Here is a 21,667-nt window from a genome sequence, read left to right on the forward strand (position 1 = left end):
TTCTTGGCTCAACCCTTACAGATTCATTTCAAGTTAAACTCAAGGACCATCAGGAACTAATCTCATGACAAAGTTGAAAGTATCCCTAATGACAGTGTTTGCTCTACAGTCATGTACCATCCCAACATGTTTTCACTTTTTAGATTGCAACATGTCTCCATTTAAAATTCGTTTTGTATGGACCTATCCATCCAATACCAAGCATGAATCTGATGTTCGGATTACAGAGGGTTTCTTGTAATGGATAACAAAATGGAATAATGAAAGGGATAAGTAAATCAACAGATTGCTATTGTGAACACTATATGAAAACTGTATTTCATAACTTCCCTGATCTAGACTCTGGGCTTCTAAAGACACTCAATTAAAAAACTTCAAAATTTTGGAGCTCATGGTATGTATATTCAGATTAAAAGGATTTTAACCAAATATCACACAATCAATATTTTTTGCATGAGATTAAAAAGGTACCAATAAACCTCTCAATATGCATTCTTCTACAAATTCTAGAGCACCCAAAGAGGATTGATTTGAGGCAAAACGAACTAGATGATTCGTTAACATTGCAGATTCTCTGAGGTGTAAATCTTCGATCTCACAGCCTTTATACACCTGAAAATTTCTTTGTACATAAGAAGAAGAAATGCAACATAAAGCCCTGCCTGTAAAAAACCCCACCTTGGATCAACTTCTACAGCTCGTTCCACAAAGTGACCTTCCTTCTTGGCAAAATAGTTTCCTTCTTTTTGATTTTTCATGAGCTCATGAATTTAGGCCTTGCCCAAAATATTATTTGATAATGCCCTGCTAAACTAAAGTTCCTAATCTCAGGAAATGCTGACCCACACTACTGGGGCCCTAGTTTGTTTTGCATAGCATTAAATCGATTCACTCAAACTGGTGAAAATTACGAAATACCCATTTCGGCATCTCTCTGCCGAGCTAAAAATTCAAACTTTCCTGGGAAGAGCAGATGAATCCATTGCAGCAGCTGCGTAAGAATTCAGCCCTGTTTGATTGCAGGGGGCTGCAGAAGGCGGCTGTGATAGAGCCATGTAATTCTGAACTTCCTTGGCAATCATTTCTCTCATGATATCCAGGAGACCGAGCCCTTCACAATGCGCATTGTTTTCCTTACATTGAGATTGAGAGGCTTGAAAAACCAGAGAAATGGCCTGCCCAACTGCCATTTTCACAGCTTCCGTCATCATCAGCATGGCCTCGTCTGTTTTCAGGTACCCATTCATCACCACAGATTGCTGCTGCTGATGTTGCTGAAAGGGAGGAATTACAAATGGGTACTGAAAAACCTGCTGTTGGGTACCAGCACTTACCAATGGATTCTGAGGAATTTTCTCCTGCTGCCTGAGCTCTGAATTTGTTGTACTGGGCTGCTGCTGAATTTTGTCTTCGGTTTTGATTTTTTCTTCAGAAGACCCAGGCAGGGAAAGCGAGAGAGAGGTGGGAGGATCCTGATTTATATTGGCATAGGATTTGAAGGCTGATTGAATGGGAACCGGGCGATGGATTTGCTGGGCATTAGGAAAGAAGTTGTTACTGGAATCAGAAATAGCAGGAGAATCGGGAGCAGGTCCTCCACAGTTGAGCTTCTTGAATCGCTGAGACTCCACCTCCACATTCCCATCATCCTGAGCGCTCCCTCCATCATGCGACAGATCAACACTGGAGCGTTTCATGCTGCAGTTATCACCAATAGGACTGGTGGTAGTAGTAACGCCATTGTTGTTCATGTTGTTCTCATGCGACAGGGAATGAGATGGGGAATGGGAAGGGGATTTTTCAGCGAGGTAGCGGCGGCGCAGGGTAGAATTCCAGTGATTTTTAATGGCGTTGTCAGTGCGGCCAGGGAGGATTCGGGCAATGGTGGCCCATTTGTTGCCGTGCTGGGCATGGGCTTGGATGATGAGCCGATCCTCGTCAGGGGAGAAAGGGCGGTGCTGCACCTGCGGGCTCAGCTGATTGCACCAGCGCAGCCGGCATGATTTTCCTGACCTCCCGGGGATGCCCTTGCTGATGAGGGACCAGTTGCGCGGCCCCAGTTTCTCCACCAGTTTGTGTAGGGCTGCATCTTCTTCTGGGCTCCATGGCCCCTTTATTCTTTCACGCTCTCTCTCCCTTTCCCCACAACTGTTGTTGTTCTTCTCTGATGCGTTGTTCCCCATAGCCATCCTGCCTGCTCTGCTCCTTCACCCACTACAATGGCGGACAACACACCTACAAAACCTTCGATCCTCTGTGCGGAGGAAGACGAAGAATAAGAAGAAGAGATGGAATGAATGAATGAAACCCACCAACGACCTACCGAGAGGAGTGGAGAGGAGAGAAAGGTCTCCTCGCTATAGAGTTTTCTTGACAGTTGGGATCAGCTGCCATGCATTCTCTCCTCGCACTTATTAACAAACCATATCATTGTCGTATACACTGCAATCTAAACGACTCACCCACCAAAACCAGCCGTAATAAAACTTGATTCTCTCCCTTGCCTGTAAATAAACACACCACACCACTCCTATTCAGCAAACAAACTTGTAGAATACGCATGCGTATTATGAAGAATGAATGAGGAGGAGGAGATTTAGAAAGTTGTACGTAATAACCATTGCTCCCAAACACTGTCCTCTTTCGGATCGCTTAAATGCACCGTATTTCTCCAGGTATTTGACCGGGGAATACCGCCTCTCTCAGAGCCCGTGGATTACGTGGATTTATAGTTCGAAATATCCAGGAAGGAACCTTAGAGTATATTATGATCCTTCTTTCCTTCTCTAATTAAAATTAAATTAAATAAACTTAGTTTACAGTAATTTTGACTAATAAAAAACAATTAGTGTTCGACTACTAGGTTGGAGCGTGTACGCCGTACTTTTGGGATTTCTCATTATCGCGAATCAGGCAGGGATGAGATTTGACGGGCTAGCTCACCCGTCAACAGAAAATCCGATGACGCCCGAACAGATTAAGTAAAGGTCACTTTCTAATATAATGACATATAGTTTGCCTATTAGCTTGCATATGCCATTTTGAATTGTATGTTACGATACGAGTATTATTTTATGTTGATTTTATGACATATTTTTAAAAGTGGTTAATTATACCAATTTTGAAAGATGTGGGCAATTTTTATTTTTTTTTGGTGGTTTTGTTTGAGTGAATGATTTGGTCATTTATTATTGGAATAATATATTATTTTTTTAAATTTAAATTAATTTGTTAAATAAAATTTATTTTCTTATAAAAATTACAGTTGTCAAAATATATATATTTTATTGTTTAGTTTATTGTTTAGTTTTTGGATTTTACTGTGTAGGCTTTTGTTTGCATCAACGTTTCTAATGGTTATCCAAAAACCAATCAATAAATTAAATGAGTGGCAAATTGATTTTTATTTTAATTGTTTCATTACATATTTTTAATGTGAGACTTGTAATAGTTTAATTTTTAATGTGAGACTTGTAATAGTTTAATTTTAAAATAGTTTCCATGTATTTCAAGGTGAAACCATTTACAATTTAAAATTAGAGTTTGATATAACTGCAATAGTAAAATTTGTACATTCTTTTTATTTTTCTTTACCTTAATGAAATATTTTAAATGCACATAAGTGGCACATTCTTATGTTAGGTTTGGTTTGGGTCATCCTTATCCATCCTTATCCATCCTTATCCATCTCTATTTATCTACACTTCTACTTATTCCGTCATATTTATTTTTCACCACTCATTTATCATCTCTATTTATCTACGCTTCCACTTATTCATTCATATATATTTTTCAACACTAATTTATTACACCCCATTCACATTTATGTTAATGCATTCACTCTTTGCCTCAAGATTATCATTTCAAATTGAAGTTTCATTTCTACCTCACTTGAGATTAATCTTGTAATGCATGGGAATGAACCTTAAATTCAAATTCCAACTTTTTGGTACATATTGATTGACATTTAGTTACACCTTAGTATTTAAAGACATTCAATGTGTCATTAATTCAATGAGAAAATCATTATGGTGCACTTATTCCTTAGGTTATTCTCAACTCCATAAGGGGATTGAGATTCCCTATCAAGTCATCAATCTTGTAAATATGTTTACAAACACCCCCTAGAGTGAAAGAAATTTAATTTTTTTAAACATCATTATATCAAATCATAATTGTACAACATAATTTACATTTGCGCATCACATTAAGGTCAATGTCATTTGAGATCAATTCAAAAGATAAATTCTTCTCATTTAATTTTGACTTTTATTACTATTCATTTACCTACCCAACTCTAATTTAACTAAAATAAAATATACTCACTTAATTATATTATTTAATTAAATTAGAGATGACAATAAGATATTTTAGAATTCCCCACTAGGCCAATATTATTTACCAAAATACAGTAAAACCCACAAATGTTATCCATTAGACTCCAAATATCCTTCAATCACAATGACATTAACAATAATAATAATAAATATAATTATTATTTTAATCTATTATTATCAGTCTATTTCGTGCGCTAAACAAAGCCTTTCAAAAAACGTTTAACTCGCTTTAAAGATCTCAAAGTTGGAACTCATTACCGTTGCATCGGTCTTGGTGCAGTTCCATTAGTCTTTGTGGGGCCCATATCACCTCAATATTATACACTCATCATAAGCCATACACTATGCACTCAATAAAGCCGTAAACAAACGGTACATACGAAACAAAGCAAAGCGTTTTCTTTTTCAAAAAAACTCCAAACGTTAACTCACTTAACGACTTTCATCAACGGACAGTTTTGCGTGACGGGGCGGGGCCAAAGTTGACAGAAATCCCGAATTCGAAAACAAACATCTCTTCTTTTTAATTAAAGAACCCCTTTTTTTCTGTCAAGAGAATTTTAATTAAAGTAAACCTGTGCCCTCTGTTGCAAACAAAAAAATTTGCATTATCAAATCCCAGTACTAAAAAATTTCCTGTTTCCTGCAAATGACGGGAGCAAAGCAGAGCCCTTGGGTTGATCGCACGTGTTTTCTTCCTAACACTAACGTGAAAATTGTCCGTTACGCGGCTGTGAAAATAATAACAATAATAATAGTATTCAGTCCCCGTCCCCACAAAACCGCTTTTGGAGAAACCGCTTTGAGATAAAAGCGGGTTGGGAGAGTAGATTTGGCGGAAAGGGTAAAAAGGGGCATCCCATCCATCCATCCATCCCGTTTAAAACGCGTGCAAAGAAATGCAAGTTAAGTCAAATGCACAGTTCCCCAATTATATTATTATTTTATTAATCTGCAAACTGCAAACTGTAAGTCTGTCTGACCACGTCACAAGTACACTGTAATTTTAATTCTCCCAGCTGGAAGTTTTTGGATTTTACCGCTAAAATAATAATTTGGAGCGTAATGACACGTGAGGGATAAGAAGGGAGACACGCCAGGCTGTCCTCAACTAACAAACCAACCAACCAACAAACAAACAAACACTACACCACACCATTCCCATTCCCATTCCAATTCCCGAATCCCCACCAGTACCACCGATGCTATTTTCAAACATATCGTTACGATTTCCTTTTTATTATTTCATCATCAATAAAGTAAACACCCACATGCCCGTCCGCTTAACTGACTTTGTGACACAAAACAAACAAACGTTTAACGTTAAAACTCTCGCAGTCGGAGAGTTAACGTTGACGTTGTCTGCGAGGGAGATGAGATGGCAGTTAAAGTTCAAATTTAACGGGCACTAACAGAATTTTCAGGAGACTCGGGCTTTCCTTGCCTTTCGCTGTTTGGTGAGGGCCCACGTGTACAGACAGACAGGCTGGCGGAATCTCACGTGAAAGATTTTACACTCTTTCTCGTTGACCGACTTTACAAGCAACTTGGCTGTATTGTTTAATTAATCGAAAAATTGAAATACTTTAACTGGAGGAAGCAGTTGGGCAGTTACGTCTATGTAGGCGCGTTTGCCTGGACACGTAGGTTGAGGCCGTTAGCCTGAATGAGCTGGATCACACCACCGCCTCTTCTCTCTCCTCTCTCCTCTCTCCTCTTTAATATGCCTAGTTGCAAATATTGTCTTTAGCGTGCGTGCGAGGATAGGACAGCCCAGTACAATCCATTCATTCATTCATATCCATACATACATACATGCATGGATGCATATTCATTCATTTCATGTGGCCAATTATCGAGGTTCAAATCATTTTTGTGATGTGCACAGCGCCGTGTTCTGTACAAACTCATGCGCGTCTTTTATTTCCCTTGTGTTGTTGTTTACACCTTGCCCACTCATGACGATGATGATGATGATGTATGATATGATTAGTGAAGGCATCGCAGTACGTGTTCTCAGTCCTTCCGCACCATCATACCTGCTCTACCCAAATTAATATCAGAAAAATATTTAAATTTAAAATTAAATCTTTGACCATCTGTCGCTTTGTCCTCGTAGCCTACTGAGCTTTTGTCTTTCTAGCTATCAAGTTTGACTATTCATCTCTTTGTCTTGCTATTTAATTATTTTTATTGTTGTTTTAATTGAAAAATCAAATTATAGCACTAGTTGAATCAATGTCCAATATTTTAAACAACATTATAGTAATAGTTGCGACCATGCTCCAATAGTTAATGTCTAATATTTTTAACAAAAGTGCACCAATAGTTGTGATTGCCTTCGAATAGTTGTTATAGCGCTTGTTGAATTAATATCCAAATTTTTAATAATATTGTACCAATAGTTGTGACTTTAAAGTTGTTAGTGTCGATGATGAGTACCCATAGGGGAAAGGACCAAGTAGTTGAGCCCATTCCAATTCTTGTGAAAGAAGTTGTTCAATTAATATCCCCATAATTGTTGATTTAATGTCCAATTTTTGTGCAACATTGCACCAATAGTTGTGACTTTAAAATTGTTATTGTTGATAATGAGTACCAATAATTGAATGAAATATAACCTTTGTTGTAAAAAGCAACTAATCATGTGATGCCACATCAACTGCACAAGTATTGGGGCACCTTTTGCACACCTATTGGTCTCACTTTTTTTTGGGTTATTTAGACACCTTGACAAAAAGCATTTTGATGTGGCATCATATTTGATGATGTGGCCCTGAAACCTTAGTTATAAGTAGGGGACTTGCCAAGTAAGTTGTTGTAAAAAAATTGGGAGTGATTTGAAATTTCCACATAGGATTTTGAGAAGAGCAAAGTTAGGGTGCACAACTACTAGGTCCTCTCCCCTATAGCACTGGTTGAATCAATGCCCAATATTTTAAACAACATTGCATCAATAATTGTGACCATGCTCCAATAGTTGTTATAGGGCTTGTTGAATTAATGTCTAATATTCTTAACAACAGTGCACCAATAGTTGTGACCGCCTTCCAATAATTGTTATAGCACTTGTTGAATTAACATCCAATATTTTTAATAATATTGCACCAATTAGTGTGACTTTAAAGTTGTTAGTGTTGATGATGAGTACCCATAATTGAATTAAATGTATTCCTTAGATCTAATAAGCAACAAATCATTTGATGCCACATTAATGCACCAATAAAACATGACTTAGTGTACAAGTATAGGTCTCACTTTTTTGAGGGCCTTTTTGGACACCTTGGCAAAAAGCATGCTATGTGGCCCTAAAACCTTAGTTATAAGCATGAGCTTTGTCAAGTAATCTCTTGTGAAAAATTGTGAGTGACTTGGAATTTTCACATAGGATTTTGAGAAGCGTGGAGTTAGGGTGCTCTACTACTGGGTCCTCTCCTCTAGTCATTACACCCAATACTCTTTAGCAACTAGTTTTATTCTTGAACTCATCATCTAAATATTTCTCTCTAACTTTTTAAAATTTTATATTTATTGAAGGGTTGTAATTTAATTGGTGGAGATGATGGTATGTTTCTTCATTGCACCCATCTATTGAAAGGTGCGATTAGGCCAAGTTTGACACTTGGATGACCTTGATGAACTAGTTTGTACTACTTGTAAAACTCTTGAGTCATAGATTATGGACACTGTTAAAAGCTTTCATTTAATTAAATAATAATTTACTATAGATGCCAATAAATTTTTATTTTTTTTGGCAAAAAATTAAAATACTAAATCTAAAAATATTACATAATGATTTCTAAATAGCAATTGATGTCACTAAAGCCTATAGAGTAAAAATCTAAGGAGATTTACTACGAACCCATCACCTCAATGACTCAAAGGAATTCACAAAACCATAAAAGTCTTTGACAACCTAGATGAAAAAAAAACATTAACCCAAGTGATTCTAAGGATCTTTAGAAATTGAAGAGGATGATTTTAAGATAGGAGTATTTAGTCCATAACATGCCAATTAAGATGTCCATCTAGCCAAACAATCAACAACAACATTCTACTCTTTAGGAATATAAATAAAAGATATGGACTCAAAATTTATTGACAGTGGAAGAATTTGATCCACAAACAAAACCAACCTTCAAGTAGACATCGACAAATTTCTATTAGTCAAAAGGGAAGCATAAATAATGGAACTTATCTCACAAATAACATTTTTCTAACCTAGTTCACAAGCTTTAAATATTAATTTCAAAATTTTAACATTATTTTAAGAAGTATCTTGTGACTTTTATGCATTGTCTTTCTAATCAAGATAAAAGAAACTCTATCATTTTTTTATGAAAATAACTAGCTAGCATAAATATTAGTATCTCGATTTTTATATAATTAATTATAACATTATGAGGGAGTCTATATCTAAATCAAAAGTCACATATTTGTTAACTTATTTTGAGTTAGGGGAAACCAATCCATCAAAATCGTTAGTTAAACTTTATCCAATTATACTTCAAAAAAAATGAACTTAATAAATGGCATAATAGAAAGGCATGCCATCATCCTCACCAATTAAATTATAATCCTTTAAATTATTTGAAAAACTATTTGATTTAAGAGATGATAGACCACTAAAAATAATCCATAACTCTTTTCTTTTAAAAATATATTAATAAATATAATCTACATCAATATAAAAATTTACATAAATAAATCTAAAAACACTCTCTAAAAATTAAATAATTTTTTAAAATTTAATTTATATAAAATTAAAATGTACGAAAGTTTACTTGATTTAATGTATCCATTTCAAAACATTTATACAACCAAATCTCTAAATATTGAATAGAAAAATATACCCATCATCAAACCTATAGATGATAGGCCTTAAGCTCCAACTACTTATTGGAGGAGACTCCATCACAAAAAGACAAGTATTATTTGACTTGGCTTAAACACGTTTCTTCCAAAAAGTATATAAGATCAATGTCTCCATAAGTAGCATGAAAATTTTTCTCTTTCCTTACAATTACATTCAATTGTAATTGGGCAATATAAAAAATTAAGTGTCTATGTGGAAAATAAAAATACTTTTCATACAAATTAAAATAATTTAAATTTAATCAAAATTTAATAGTAAATATTGTTTAGATATTTATTATAATGTTTGTGATTACAATTGTTATATAATTATTATTAGATCTAAAAAAATATTAGATGTTTTAGTTTTTTTTTAATGTTTCTAAAAATAATTTTTAATATATATATGTAATCTTTTTTTTTTATAGATTTGTTCTAGATAATTTTCTTTTTTTCAAGCATATGAATATGGTGGTATTAATAGATGCTAATATAATTAGTTGTGGTAGACACGTTCCCTCCTTTTACCTTTGTCAAATCCTTGAATCATTTCAACATTTTTGACAAGATCAAGGACATTTCAAGAAGACATGCAAATGCCTACTCCATTCTTATTTGCATCGATACAAAGTGTGCTATTCCCTTCTATTGATGACGTAATATGTAATTGAGCTTCTTTCCATATGGCTTTTCTCTCCATCTCTAATCTACAAATTCAATATTTTTTATGGATTTGATGCTTCATTCTTTAAAAATCTATTCACCTCTAATATATGAACATGTTGGCTCCAATAGACATTGGTAGAGTTTATGGCATGGGAGACAAATCGTTCCCCTCCTTTTACCTTGGTCAAACATTTGAATCATGTCAACATTTTTGACAGGATTAAAGACACTACTTCACTCTTATTGATGTTGATGCAAATGGTATGCTCTTCTAATGACGATGCAACGTATAATCGAACTTTGCTCTAAATGAGCTTTCTCTCTATCTGTAATCTACAAATTCAACCTTTATTTATGCATTTGTTTTGAATACTTTGTTCATCAAAAACTTGTTTTCCTCTATTAGATGAACATAGTGGTGCCAATGGACACCCTTAGAGTATGTTGTGGTAGACATGTGAAGCAACTTGTTCCTCTCTTTTTATCTTAGTCACTTCAAGTAGCCATGCAAATGCCTACTCCACAATTATTGACATCAATGCAAATGTTATGTTCTTTTAATGATAATACAATGTGTAATTGAGCTTCCCTCTAGACGAGTTCTCTCTATCTCCCTATATTAAAAGAAAACATGAGCTCACTTTTTTTCAAACACCCCAACACACAAATTTGAATATTTCACGTCAAATCAGTGGGTAACAATTAGTAAGAAAGGGACCGGGCTGGAATCACAATTAAGTTTGAAGAAAAAAATACAAGAGTCAAATCTCCAACCATAATTCCGAATGAGATTCATGAAACTGACCAGATAAATCTATAAATCAAACCTAAACTTTATACATAATAAAGTCAAATTTACATACAAAGTTTCTCGAAATAAATACTTAATTTAAATTTAGGACCATACGCAAAACCATCAAAATCAAATCAAAACTTTAAAAAACAAAACATACTATAGGGAATCTAATTTTTTTCCCAAATATCAATCATTTCTCAACTCACAACACCTAAAACGGTCTTTATAATTCACTCTCATGAATAGGAGGAGGAATAGACACTCACGTCTCCTATTCATGATTCAGTCAACCATCAAAAAGTTGACCAACAGTTAAAATGTGGTGCTTGCTAGCTGGTGATGATAAGTTCACTCGCACCACTTCCACATAAAATAGCAAAAACAAATTCAACAATTATGACGATACAAGTTCACGTCCCTTTCACAGCTTGGAACGAATTCCTCTAGAAGTTTTGCCACGTCATCATATTGCAAGCAGGGTCAAAGGCAGAGTTAAACCTTTTCTAATGGGAAAGGACAAACGTTAACCCGCCCTCCCACCTAGGGTTAGAAAACTTGGTATATGTAATATTTTAACATAGCTGTACGCATGATAATGATTGCCCCAGCAATTTGTTGGGTTCGAACTCGTCACCTTTGATAGCAACTCTCCTCAATAATTCCTCAAATGGGGGACGATTTCAGACTACTTTTCATACGCCTTTGTTATTATCTTCTTTTTTCGAGGTTGGTGAAGGGTTTTATACTAGTAAATTTGCTTGGTCTTAGTTAGCTTCCCCACAAAAGAAAAACATGGTACAGGGCGTCTATTACGAGGGGAAACCCATTCAAGAGCAAGCAGACAAGCCATAGGACAAAGTTATATAAAACATGTGAATTTAATGGGATGAATGTATAGTCTTGATAATATCTTGGAGATCAGATATGGGATTCTAAAAATAGTGACAAAGTTTGTTTGTGTGTGAAAAATGTTGGTGAATGGATGTACACTTTAATTTGTTGTATTGTTTAGGTTGTCTATGATTATAATGTGCGTATATGTTAGATGATAGTTGGTGTCAATAGCATGTATGTTGAAAGAATCATAATTGAGAAAGTGAAGACGAAACTTTTTTAGTGTAATCTAGTGAGTTCTACTACTGTAAGACATCACCCATGAGACAAGTGGGGTATTCTGAAGTTTTTTGAATTGGAGATTTCTGTAAGTGGTATAAGTGTTGTAAACCTGTTGGTTGGTACCTTTGGTTTATGCCATTTTCTATGGATGTTATAAATCCAATGTTGTAACACTTAATTATTATCTAGTGAGTACTACTTGTATAAGATCTATGAGACAAGTGGGGTACTCTAAGCTTTTTGAATTGGAGATTTGTGCAAGGGATATAAGTGTAGTCATGTTGTTTTTGTACCTTTGTTTTATGCCACTTTGTAAGGATGTCATAAGTATAATGTTGTAGAACTTAATTATAATATAGTCAGTTCTACAAGTATAAGGCACTGTCCATGAGACAAGTGGGGTACTCTGAAGCTTTTTGAATTGGAGATTTGTGTAAGGGATATAATTGTAAACCAATTATTTGTGTACCTTTGATTTATGCCACTATGTAAGGATGTCATAAGTATAATGTTGTAGCACTTAATTAAATCCATAGACATGCAAACTTTACAATATTCTCTAAGAAGGATTTGCATGAAGGAAATAACTATTTTCCTATGCTTTTGCCTTGGATACAAGTACTAGATTAGTACTACTTGTGCCTTGCACATGAGAGTTTTGGATATTGAATGAATGCAAACTATCTAAGCATGAACAAACACAACCATCTCCTATTGGCTAAAATAGAGATTGGGAATCCATTGTAAACATGATTTGATGGAATAACAACTCAAACAAAGATTAGACTCGTGATTTTAAAAAATAAATTGTTAAGTTGCATACGAAGTTACCGTTTGATAAATAAATGCATCAAGATAAAGCTTGACAAAGCTACTTAGTTTCAATATATATATATATATGGAAACACTAGCATGGATGGACTAGCTTGAACAACTACTTTTGCAACATAAGTGTACATACACTATCCTTCTCTAGCTTAAGTGCTTAAAACACTTAGTTATAAGTTACAAATGGTCAATCTTTGGAACTTTAAAATTATCTTATTTAATCCCAAAAAGCCAACTTTCAAGCAAATGTCTTAAAGGTTGCTGAATAGTTGAGAAGAAAGAAACTTTAAAGAAAATCTAATCCTAAAGTAATAATTAAAGGGGCCTTAAAATAAGCATTTATCTTCAATTGGAAATGAACCACCAAAATTAGTCATTGACAAATTGACCTCAATAGTTCTGAAATATTTTCAACATCACAAAATGTGTGGATCTTCTAAACAAACTCAAAAATCTAACCATAATCAATCTATCTTTCCAACTCAAAAAGCATTTTCCTAAGGTAATGTCAAGATTGAAGATAGTATTAAATCTTTGAACAAAGATATGATAAATACTCTGGCACAAAAATTGGTGAAATTGAACATAAACGCACAAATGATTTTTTTCAAGATTCTTCATGAATAAAGTTGATACACAAATGATTTTCCTCAAGATTCTTCACAAATAAGGTTGACACACAAATTATTTTCCTCAAGATTATTCACGAATAAAGTTGACACACAAATGATTTTCCTCAAGATTTTTCCCTCAAATTTGTTTCACCAAATACTAAAAACATGTTGCCTTTGTTGGTCTAGGCCACTCATTTACACTTTCAAGGAGAAGATTTGAAAAAGTGTATAAATTACTCTCACTTATTAGTTAAGGAGTTGCTAAAATGTGCAATGTGAAACATTTTTCTTATTAGTAATAAAGATGGAAAGCCTGCCAAATTAGACCTAGCACAACTTTTTTTACTATAACAACCACTTAAAAGATCCTTCTTCACTTGACATGTGCCTTTCTTAGTCATATTTTCCATTTATATTGATATTCATTGCTTCTAGGTATCCTTCCTTGTCACTTTTTTACTTGGGACAAACTTGTCATATTAATTAGTTAAAGGAAATTTTTTAAAGTAACTTTACCATATCATTCAAATGCTTGGTAATACATTTTAATGACTTATCCACTTCTAAAATGTGCGGTAGAATTCTATGCTAACTTAACCATTGCCTAAGTGGTCTAAGCACACACATTGCTTAGAACTAGGTTATAGTTTTTTTCTTGGAATGTACCTCTAGTGAGGTATCCACAACTACCATATGATGAGTATGTGCTTTTAGTGTTACAACTAGATAGAAAGTAGCTAAGGGTTTGTTCTGGCTTTTTAGGTGGGGATTTAAGGTGATAGAACCATAGTTGTATATGTCTAGGATTTATTTTTCATGAAATAGGGATGAAGCATGTACACCATTTTATAATAGCTATTTTAATCTTTTATTGTTGTTTGTTGCTCTCTTTTCTGCTACCCATCTTTGAATTCTATATTAACATTGCTTTGTTGTTGAATCTTTTATATTTATTATTCTCTTGTGAACTATTAATTGATGGGAATGATGAGAGAGTGACAAATTTTGCAACTATTTTTATATCGAATAATATTATTTTTAATGTAGGCAAACCCTAATTAGATAATAATAGGTTGACTATTCTTATTTTCTACTATAGGCCAATCCATTAATTTTTTTTCCTTGATTTTCCTATAGGGATGTAACATGCATCTCTACTACTAACAACACATTTCCTTTGTTCCTTCTCATGGCTCACATTACCCTTTGATGACAAGTCCAATCTAATTCCTTCTTGTGTCCACATTTACAAGTTCCCTAAATTCTTCCCCCACTCAACCTAAATTTCATCATGGTGGCAACCATCATATGCGTAAGCCAATCAATATTGAGAATGACAATTAGCTTTTCCCATGCAGCCAAACTTTGGTATCCTAACACAACAAAAGAAAAAAGGACCTCCACACCATTATAAAATCCTCTTGAACATTTATTATAGTTTTTTGTTAAAATTTGAGATGATCACCCTACCTCCTCTTGAGTATAGAACATCTAATAAGCATGGTCACACACCATTGTCTTCTTAGACATGTCATAGGATTATGGGTCATTCTACCAATGGTTGTAAAATAAAGTACATGCCCTTATTGGTGAGGGTAATAACATAGTTGATGTTAGACATGGCATCTTTTTAAACAAGTGAATTCATAAGTTACCCCTATCATTCAGAATGCAAACCTATTAGATTGTAAGCACACACAATTCATATATTCTTAAGATAATGTTGATTTAATAGACAAAGCTAATAAATCCATACCTTTCACCTATTGTAGACATGATACTAATAAGGATTATCATGATGCACAGGTAATGACTGTAGACGTATAAAAATGATTGTATTCCTAAATGAATATTTAATGTTCATTTTATTCCCATTCCTCTACTTAGTTAAATTTAATTTAACTAAATCACCCACATTCTTCTATTTAATTAAATAAATTGTAGTTAAATTCACTTAAGCCCTTTACATCATTTAATTGAATAAATCATTTTATTTAATTAAAATCCCTTCTTCTTACTTTTTAATTAAATTTACATTTAATTAATAGTTTACCCCAAATTGAATCAATCTAATTTATTTAATTTCCTAACTTGCAACCAAATTGAAATAAAGCAATTTATTTTAATTAATTCTATTTTCCCTCACCCACTTGCATTTTCCTACATCTCCCACTTGCATCCTAACCCTATTCCTAATTTCTTCTAGAATCCATCTAATCCTAATCAATTAACCCAAACCCATTCATTATCCCCTTTCCCTAAATTTGAGGAGGTCACTTCTCAAATTTGGAGTAAAGTCTTCTAAAAGCATTAAAGCCTTTATCCATTCAACAGGCTAACTTGTTGAATACCCCCAAATTTGGAAGGACTCTTACAAATTTGTCCCCAAAGTCTTCAAACCATTAATGGTTAACTAACCTTTAGTGGCATGGTTAGAGACTTTTTGCCTAACTTAACCTCCATCTAACCCAGGGGTCTCATCAAGCATTCATTGCTTTGACCATGGTTATCCCTTGGATAACCCTAACCTAACCTTAACCCTTACCTTCTAAGGTAACCATGGGGTCTTCTCAAGCATTTAATGCTTCTTTCCTCTCCTCTCAAGTAGTCTTATGTTGACAATTGTCACCATTTCATTGGTGAAAATTGTAAACATGGATTGATAACTTTCAATCCCGATCCTTGATTGACTCCTTCAATCTTGACCATCCATTGCCCTATTTTCACTATAAATAGAGCTCTCATTCCTCCATTTTAACATCCATGCAAGCTTTCAGTATCTCATTTATGTTCAAATTTATCAATACATCTAGCTTCTCTTTGTAATAAGAATTAATCTAATAAGCATTTTAGACTATTTCCTTTATCATTAGCTTAAATCATTAACTAGTATATCATGTTAGGATAATATTGCTACTAATCTTGTCATCTTATAATCTAGTTTATTGCATTTGTAGAATCATGCATAGATAGGATGCATTTCATATGCACATCAATCCAAAGCATCCCTCGTTCTTGCATTCGTCATCCCTAAGCCACTTTGCTCAGTGATATGAGAGCAAAGGCATTGGCTTGAGGGACCTTGTGAGATAGAGAACCATGGAACCAACCTTGGGAAGTTGAGTCATTCTTCATGACTCCATAACTTGCACCAAGAAGTCTCGTGGGTGTGTGAACAAGCAGCCTCTTTGAGACCGCATTTTCACTTTTTAAGTTTCATTGACCCGTTTTTCCCGCACACAATGACCAATAATATAGTGCACATAGGATGACCCAAGACTATAATTCACATGTTTTATACCTTCTTTTCATTCTTAGTCTTTTCTTCGTGCTTCTCACAATGACTTATTTCTTCTTTTATATTTTAATGAGTATACTATCACATGGGTGAATACTAATCTCTTGATCTGCTTATCGAAAAACCTAAAGCACCACCAAATTGAATAACATTCTCTTTGTCCATAGTTGTGACACTTTCTATTTTACATGTCTCTACTCCTTTCCCAATTTATGATATTTCTCTATCATACCTTACAATGCTCACCCTTTCTTTCCTCTTTCCTAGTATATATGATATTGGTCTTAAGATGATAATACTAAATTTATAGCTCTTATGCTACATTCTTACTGTCAAGTTTTCAAATAACACACATCTCTTATTAGGCTTCAATAAAAGCATTTTTGAACATTTATGCTACTCTACTAATTTTTTCTTGAAATTGATGTTACATAATGACATCATCAATATTTTAAAATAACTTACAATTTTAATGAATATTTATTAAATGTTTTTTTTTTTTAACTTCTATTAAGTTTGACATGCCTAGATATTTCTTAATACTTATATTACCAACTTCTCTTTTATTTACTTAATCTATTATTTTTTAGGTGTATACTTCTTACACAACAAAAAAAATTATCTAATACTTTCATTATATATATATATATATATATATATATATATATATATATATATATATATATATATATATAAATAAAATGTTTTATCTTTCCAAAACACTTGTCCTCACATGGGTGAAACCTTTTCTTGTCTTGTGTGTTTGCTTAAATGACCACAACCATACATGATAGATCTTTACTAAATGTCAAAATGACTAAGCCCTTCTTAACTCTCTTCTTTTTTTCATTTTTCTAAATAAACATCAATGATCTTTAATTTAAAATATAAAATGTTATCTAGATAATTTAGTAAGTTTAATTAGATTCTAAGTTCAAAAGAACAACCTCTTAAATAAATATAAATTAAGTTTTTTAAAGCTGATATATATTTAGTTTATATTTGTAATGGTGAAAATTACATATTCCATACTTTTCTTATTAGTTTGGGACTCATCTTGATTGGGTTAGTCTTTATATGACATGTTTTTGCATTAAGATTTGAGATTTTCTATGAACTTAGCTTGATTCTACTCCTACATAACCCCAAGGACTAGTATCAACCCTTATTTTACTCATTCACTAATTTGGTTCAAAATTATTCATGAAATTGAACATGATAAATGATTTTGCAATAGGAAATCCATCAACTTTTTTAAATTTCAAATTTCAAATCAAGCTCATGTTGTCCCCCTACAACTAGTTGTGTGCCTATTTGAAGTGTGAAACATTTAAAATTGTATTCTAGGGTGTTGTATAAAATGACAAACCCTAATTCATTTTAACACATCTATAACTCTCACTTACTACTTGCATCATTATTCAAGGAGCATAGTTGAGCATTCACTCAACATTTCCTTACTTTAACAATAGATAGACATATGGTATGGTTGTGTATTATCTTCAATCTTTGTTCACAAGTCATTGAATTGGTTTGTTAGGGATTTGACTAAGAAGAACATGACTCTCACTTAATAATCTTCGGAAAGGTGTTCAAGTCAACACCTCCAATCTTTATTTTTCAATTCTAGATATCAAGGCGAAACTTTGTTTTGTAAGTTAAAAAAAATCATGAACTATGAGGTTGTTTATTCACCCTCTAGATTGATTTTATGAAAGAAAGGATAATTCTACTATGTATTTTATCCAAATTGATTTTCCTACACAAAATCGACCCTAATAAAATCGGCCCTAACAACCCAATTCATATGTCATTGTTGTGCTTCCAATATATCTAGGAACATATAATTTTAAATTTTTTTAAAAAATAGACAATTATCTATCAACAACTAAAATTAACTAAAATTTATCAATTTCCAAAAACAATTAATATTTTTATAAAACCAAAAACAACTTTAGATTAAATTATATTAATCTTCATACTAATGAAACCTTATTTCTTTTAGAAAAGCAATCCCTTGTTGCTTTACAGCAATAAGATAGAAAATGGTAATGCAAGTAGTCGTGACTTTTCAAAAGTTTGATGCGTAAAGAAGTAATCTCATTATTTATTTTGAAATTATAATTATCAAGTTAGCACTATTTTGATGCACGCTCGTAGGGAGGAAAAAGGAACAAGTTAAAGTAGGATAACTTAATCATACAAGATTCCATTTTAAAGGAATTTAAAAGCATAAATGAAATGATACAAGAATACGGGAGTTTTTAAAACCAGAGGGAAAAAAAGGAGATTAGTAATGACGAATCTGCACCTATCAATCAACTATCGTGCCATTAATGTATTTCAAAGCATGGAAAGTGATACACAAAGATTATTGGTCTCACAATCACATTAAATCGTTTGCTTAACCAAACCAACATTTATCTTCTTCAAAATGTGCGTTTTGAAAATTGATGTTAATTTTTTTTAATTGGAAAAATGCATATTAAATGAAAAAATAATGTACAATAGAAATGACTTTACAATTGAAATTTGAGCTCTCTCGAAATTCTTTGGATTTTATCAATAATAGAACTTATGTATTCCTCGGTGTAATTTGCATGTGAAAAGTGTTAGTCACCTCATTAAGACATGTTTTATTTGTAATTATTCATGTTTTTTACACTGTCAATTGTTTCTCCATAGTCAATCATTTTGTATGTTTTCACATTTCCATCTATCTGATGCTTCTTTATTGTAAATCAAGGAAGAAACCTTGCTCATAACTTGCTCAATGAGTCATATTGAGGCTAATATAGATAAACCAATGCTCACTCTCCTATGTATCAATAGATCCTTGGGACCTAGATGATGAACAATTTTTAATCAACAAACGAAACACAACATTTGTAAGATCTAGTTCACATGGTAGAGTATGAAGAGAGACATGTAGAAGAAGTATGCTATCTAATAAGGTATTAAGAGAGCATGCCATCGAATGATCCTTTTTCACGTGGAAATGAAGATGTTTTGTACTAGTTTCTAGTAATATCATATCTCTTGTAGCTTCAATATCAAATTTATTATCTAACTCTCCTTTCTAGATTGTCAATCTTGCTAATATTTGGCATATCTTGTAGGTGAACATATAGCTCATGAAACAGATGGAGTGATTTGGTCAAGAGAACCAAATAAGTAACTAAAAAGACATGCTATTTGCACAATCCATTAGAAATAGTTTGAAATCTTATGATAGAAAATCATGAACAAGTATTTACATCAATGTTTTGAATCACAATCCATGATTCCTTGTTACAATTTTATATTTCCTTGGCTTGATGATGGATGATAGAGTGTAAAACAAAATATTGCTACAAAAACTTATAGATATATTTTTATACCAAAAGACTTCAAACAAAGCAACTAGGAATTATTATATTATTAAGATTATGCTTTTTTATTTCATTGTCAAGTGATTGTTCATCTTTTTAATTGTATCTTGTATTTGTTTAGATAATATTTATCCTTTGAAAGGTGTATAATTGTGACAACTTTTGTTGTAGTTGTATGAATTTTCTCAATCCATCTACTTAAAGATGTATATATGATATTTTTTCTTCAAACGATAAACAATTATTAGAGTTTGTGTTGTAATTAAATCGGAGAAAAAGCTCACTTTAATATGCATGAGTAATAATAATAGAAAGAAAAATGTCTAAGAATATTAGTAGTTGTTAGAGTATCTGAATTTTTTATTCAAAATGAGAGCATAAACCACCAACTCTTAACTATTTTAATGTTACATTATATCAATAAAAAGTATTTACCTAAGTGAAGATATTATGGTGACATGTTGAAGGTATGAAACATAAGATATATAATTGTATTAAGAGATAGAAGATGGTTGAACTTTTGATAAAGTATCTCATTTAATAGAAAAAACAATTAAAGTTGATATTGCATATAGTTGAAGTCATATTAGAACACAAAGATATGTCTAACCAATAATAAAGATCACAAAAGCAATTATAAATATCTAATCAAAACATTAAAAAAAAATAATCATAATATATTCAAGAAAACACCTAGAGTCAATATGAAATCTAGATAGCATTATTATTTTATTAATAGTCACAACAATTACAATCATATTATATATAAATATAATTTATATTATTAATATTTCTTATCAATAACCATATTTCTTCATAAATGACAAAAAAACAAATTGTCATTTCTAATCAATTTACAATCATATTATATATATACATAACCAATTATTATATATATTAAAATGACAAATTATATACAATAAAAAAATTCAAACCTAACAATTTATATTGCAACATTTTATCTATACATTATCCATAGTTTGTACTCATATACCACTTTAGGCAATAATTTGAAATGATATTTGAATTGAAAATATATAAACAGTATTGGTAACTTTCTAGACGTACATAATAGCTTGCGTCAAAAGCTAGTGTAAATTAATTTAATTTAATTTATATTATTTTGTTACAACCAAGAATAATAAAAAGTAGGGAAAGATACTAGAGCTTATATTGTCTAAAGGTATCGTTTTAAAAGTACAACTTAGCCCCAAGTCATACGTCATAAGTCATATGGTGTCTATAGAAAAGATGGAGAATAGCGCCCCCACCATGGCGGCATATGACCAAAGTCAATATCAAACTTAAAGATAAAAGCTGGCTTATGGTACTTTTGATTGGGTAGTTGAAATTTCTTGAAGAAGGGAAAAGTAGGCTGGTTTAGAGAAAACGAGGGTGTTTCATTTCTTATTATTCTATTGAGTAGTCTTCTTCATAGTGAAATGTTTTTCTATATACCTACTTAGTCCCAAAAATGGGAGGGAAGGATAAGTTCATTGTTTGTTTGTTTGTTCTAGGCCAAGATTTTCCTTACCTCTTAAGGATAAGAAAGGACAAACCTTTATTGGGAGGTCTCTTTCAATTTCAATAATGAATGTGTGGTTGTCTTAGAGGAGACTTGTATATGGTAAGGATTTTGTAGTCAAGTAGGACTCTTCAAGAGATCATTTGGTCTCTTAAAATTAAAGAGCACAAGTTGATTATTTTCTATGGTTTATAGGAATGTTCACCATCAATATTAAAAGATCATAAAATTGTTATTGAAATGAGTAAAACATTTAAAAAGA

At 32.6% G+C, this 21,667-nt stretch overlaps 1 protein-coding gene across 2 annotated transcripts; it reads right to left on the reverse strand.

Moving 5' to 3' along the window:
- Positions 1-431: 431 nt before the first annotated feature.
- On the reverse strand, positions 432-2,701 carry LOC131035469 (transcription factor MYB73). Of its 2 annotated transcripts, none has more exons than XM_057967167.2 (2): positions 2,611-2,701; positions 432-2,504 (listed from the first exon to the last, which is right to left on the reverse strand). In XM_057967167.2, the coding sequence occupies exon 2, from the start codon at positions 2,187-2,189 to the stop codon at positions 951-953; it is 1,239 nt and encodes a 412-aa protein (XP_057823150.2). In that variant the 5' UTR covers positions 2,190-2,504; positions 2,611-2,701; the 3' UTR covers positions 432-950. The 2 variants fall into 2 exon arrangements, with proteins under 2 accessions (XP_057823150.2, XP_057823151.2); XM_057967168.2 differs by having other exon boundaries at positions 2,619-2,636.
- Positions 2,702-21,667: the final 18,966 nt, after the last annotated feature.

Source organism: Cryptomeria japonica, chromosome 10, assembly GCF_030272615.1.
Source record: "Cryptomeria japonica chromosome 10, Sugi_1.0, whole genome shotgun sequence".
NCBI classification, from domain to species: domain Eukaryota; kingdom Viridiplantae; phylum Streptophyta; class Pinopsida; order Cupressales; family Cupressaceae; genus Cryptomeria; species Cryptomeria japonica.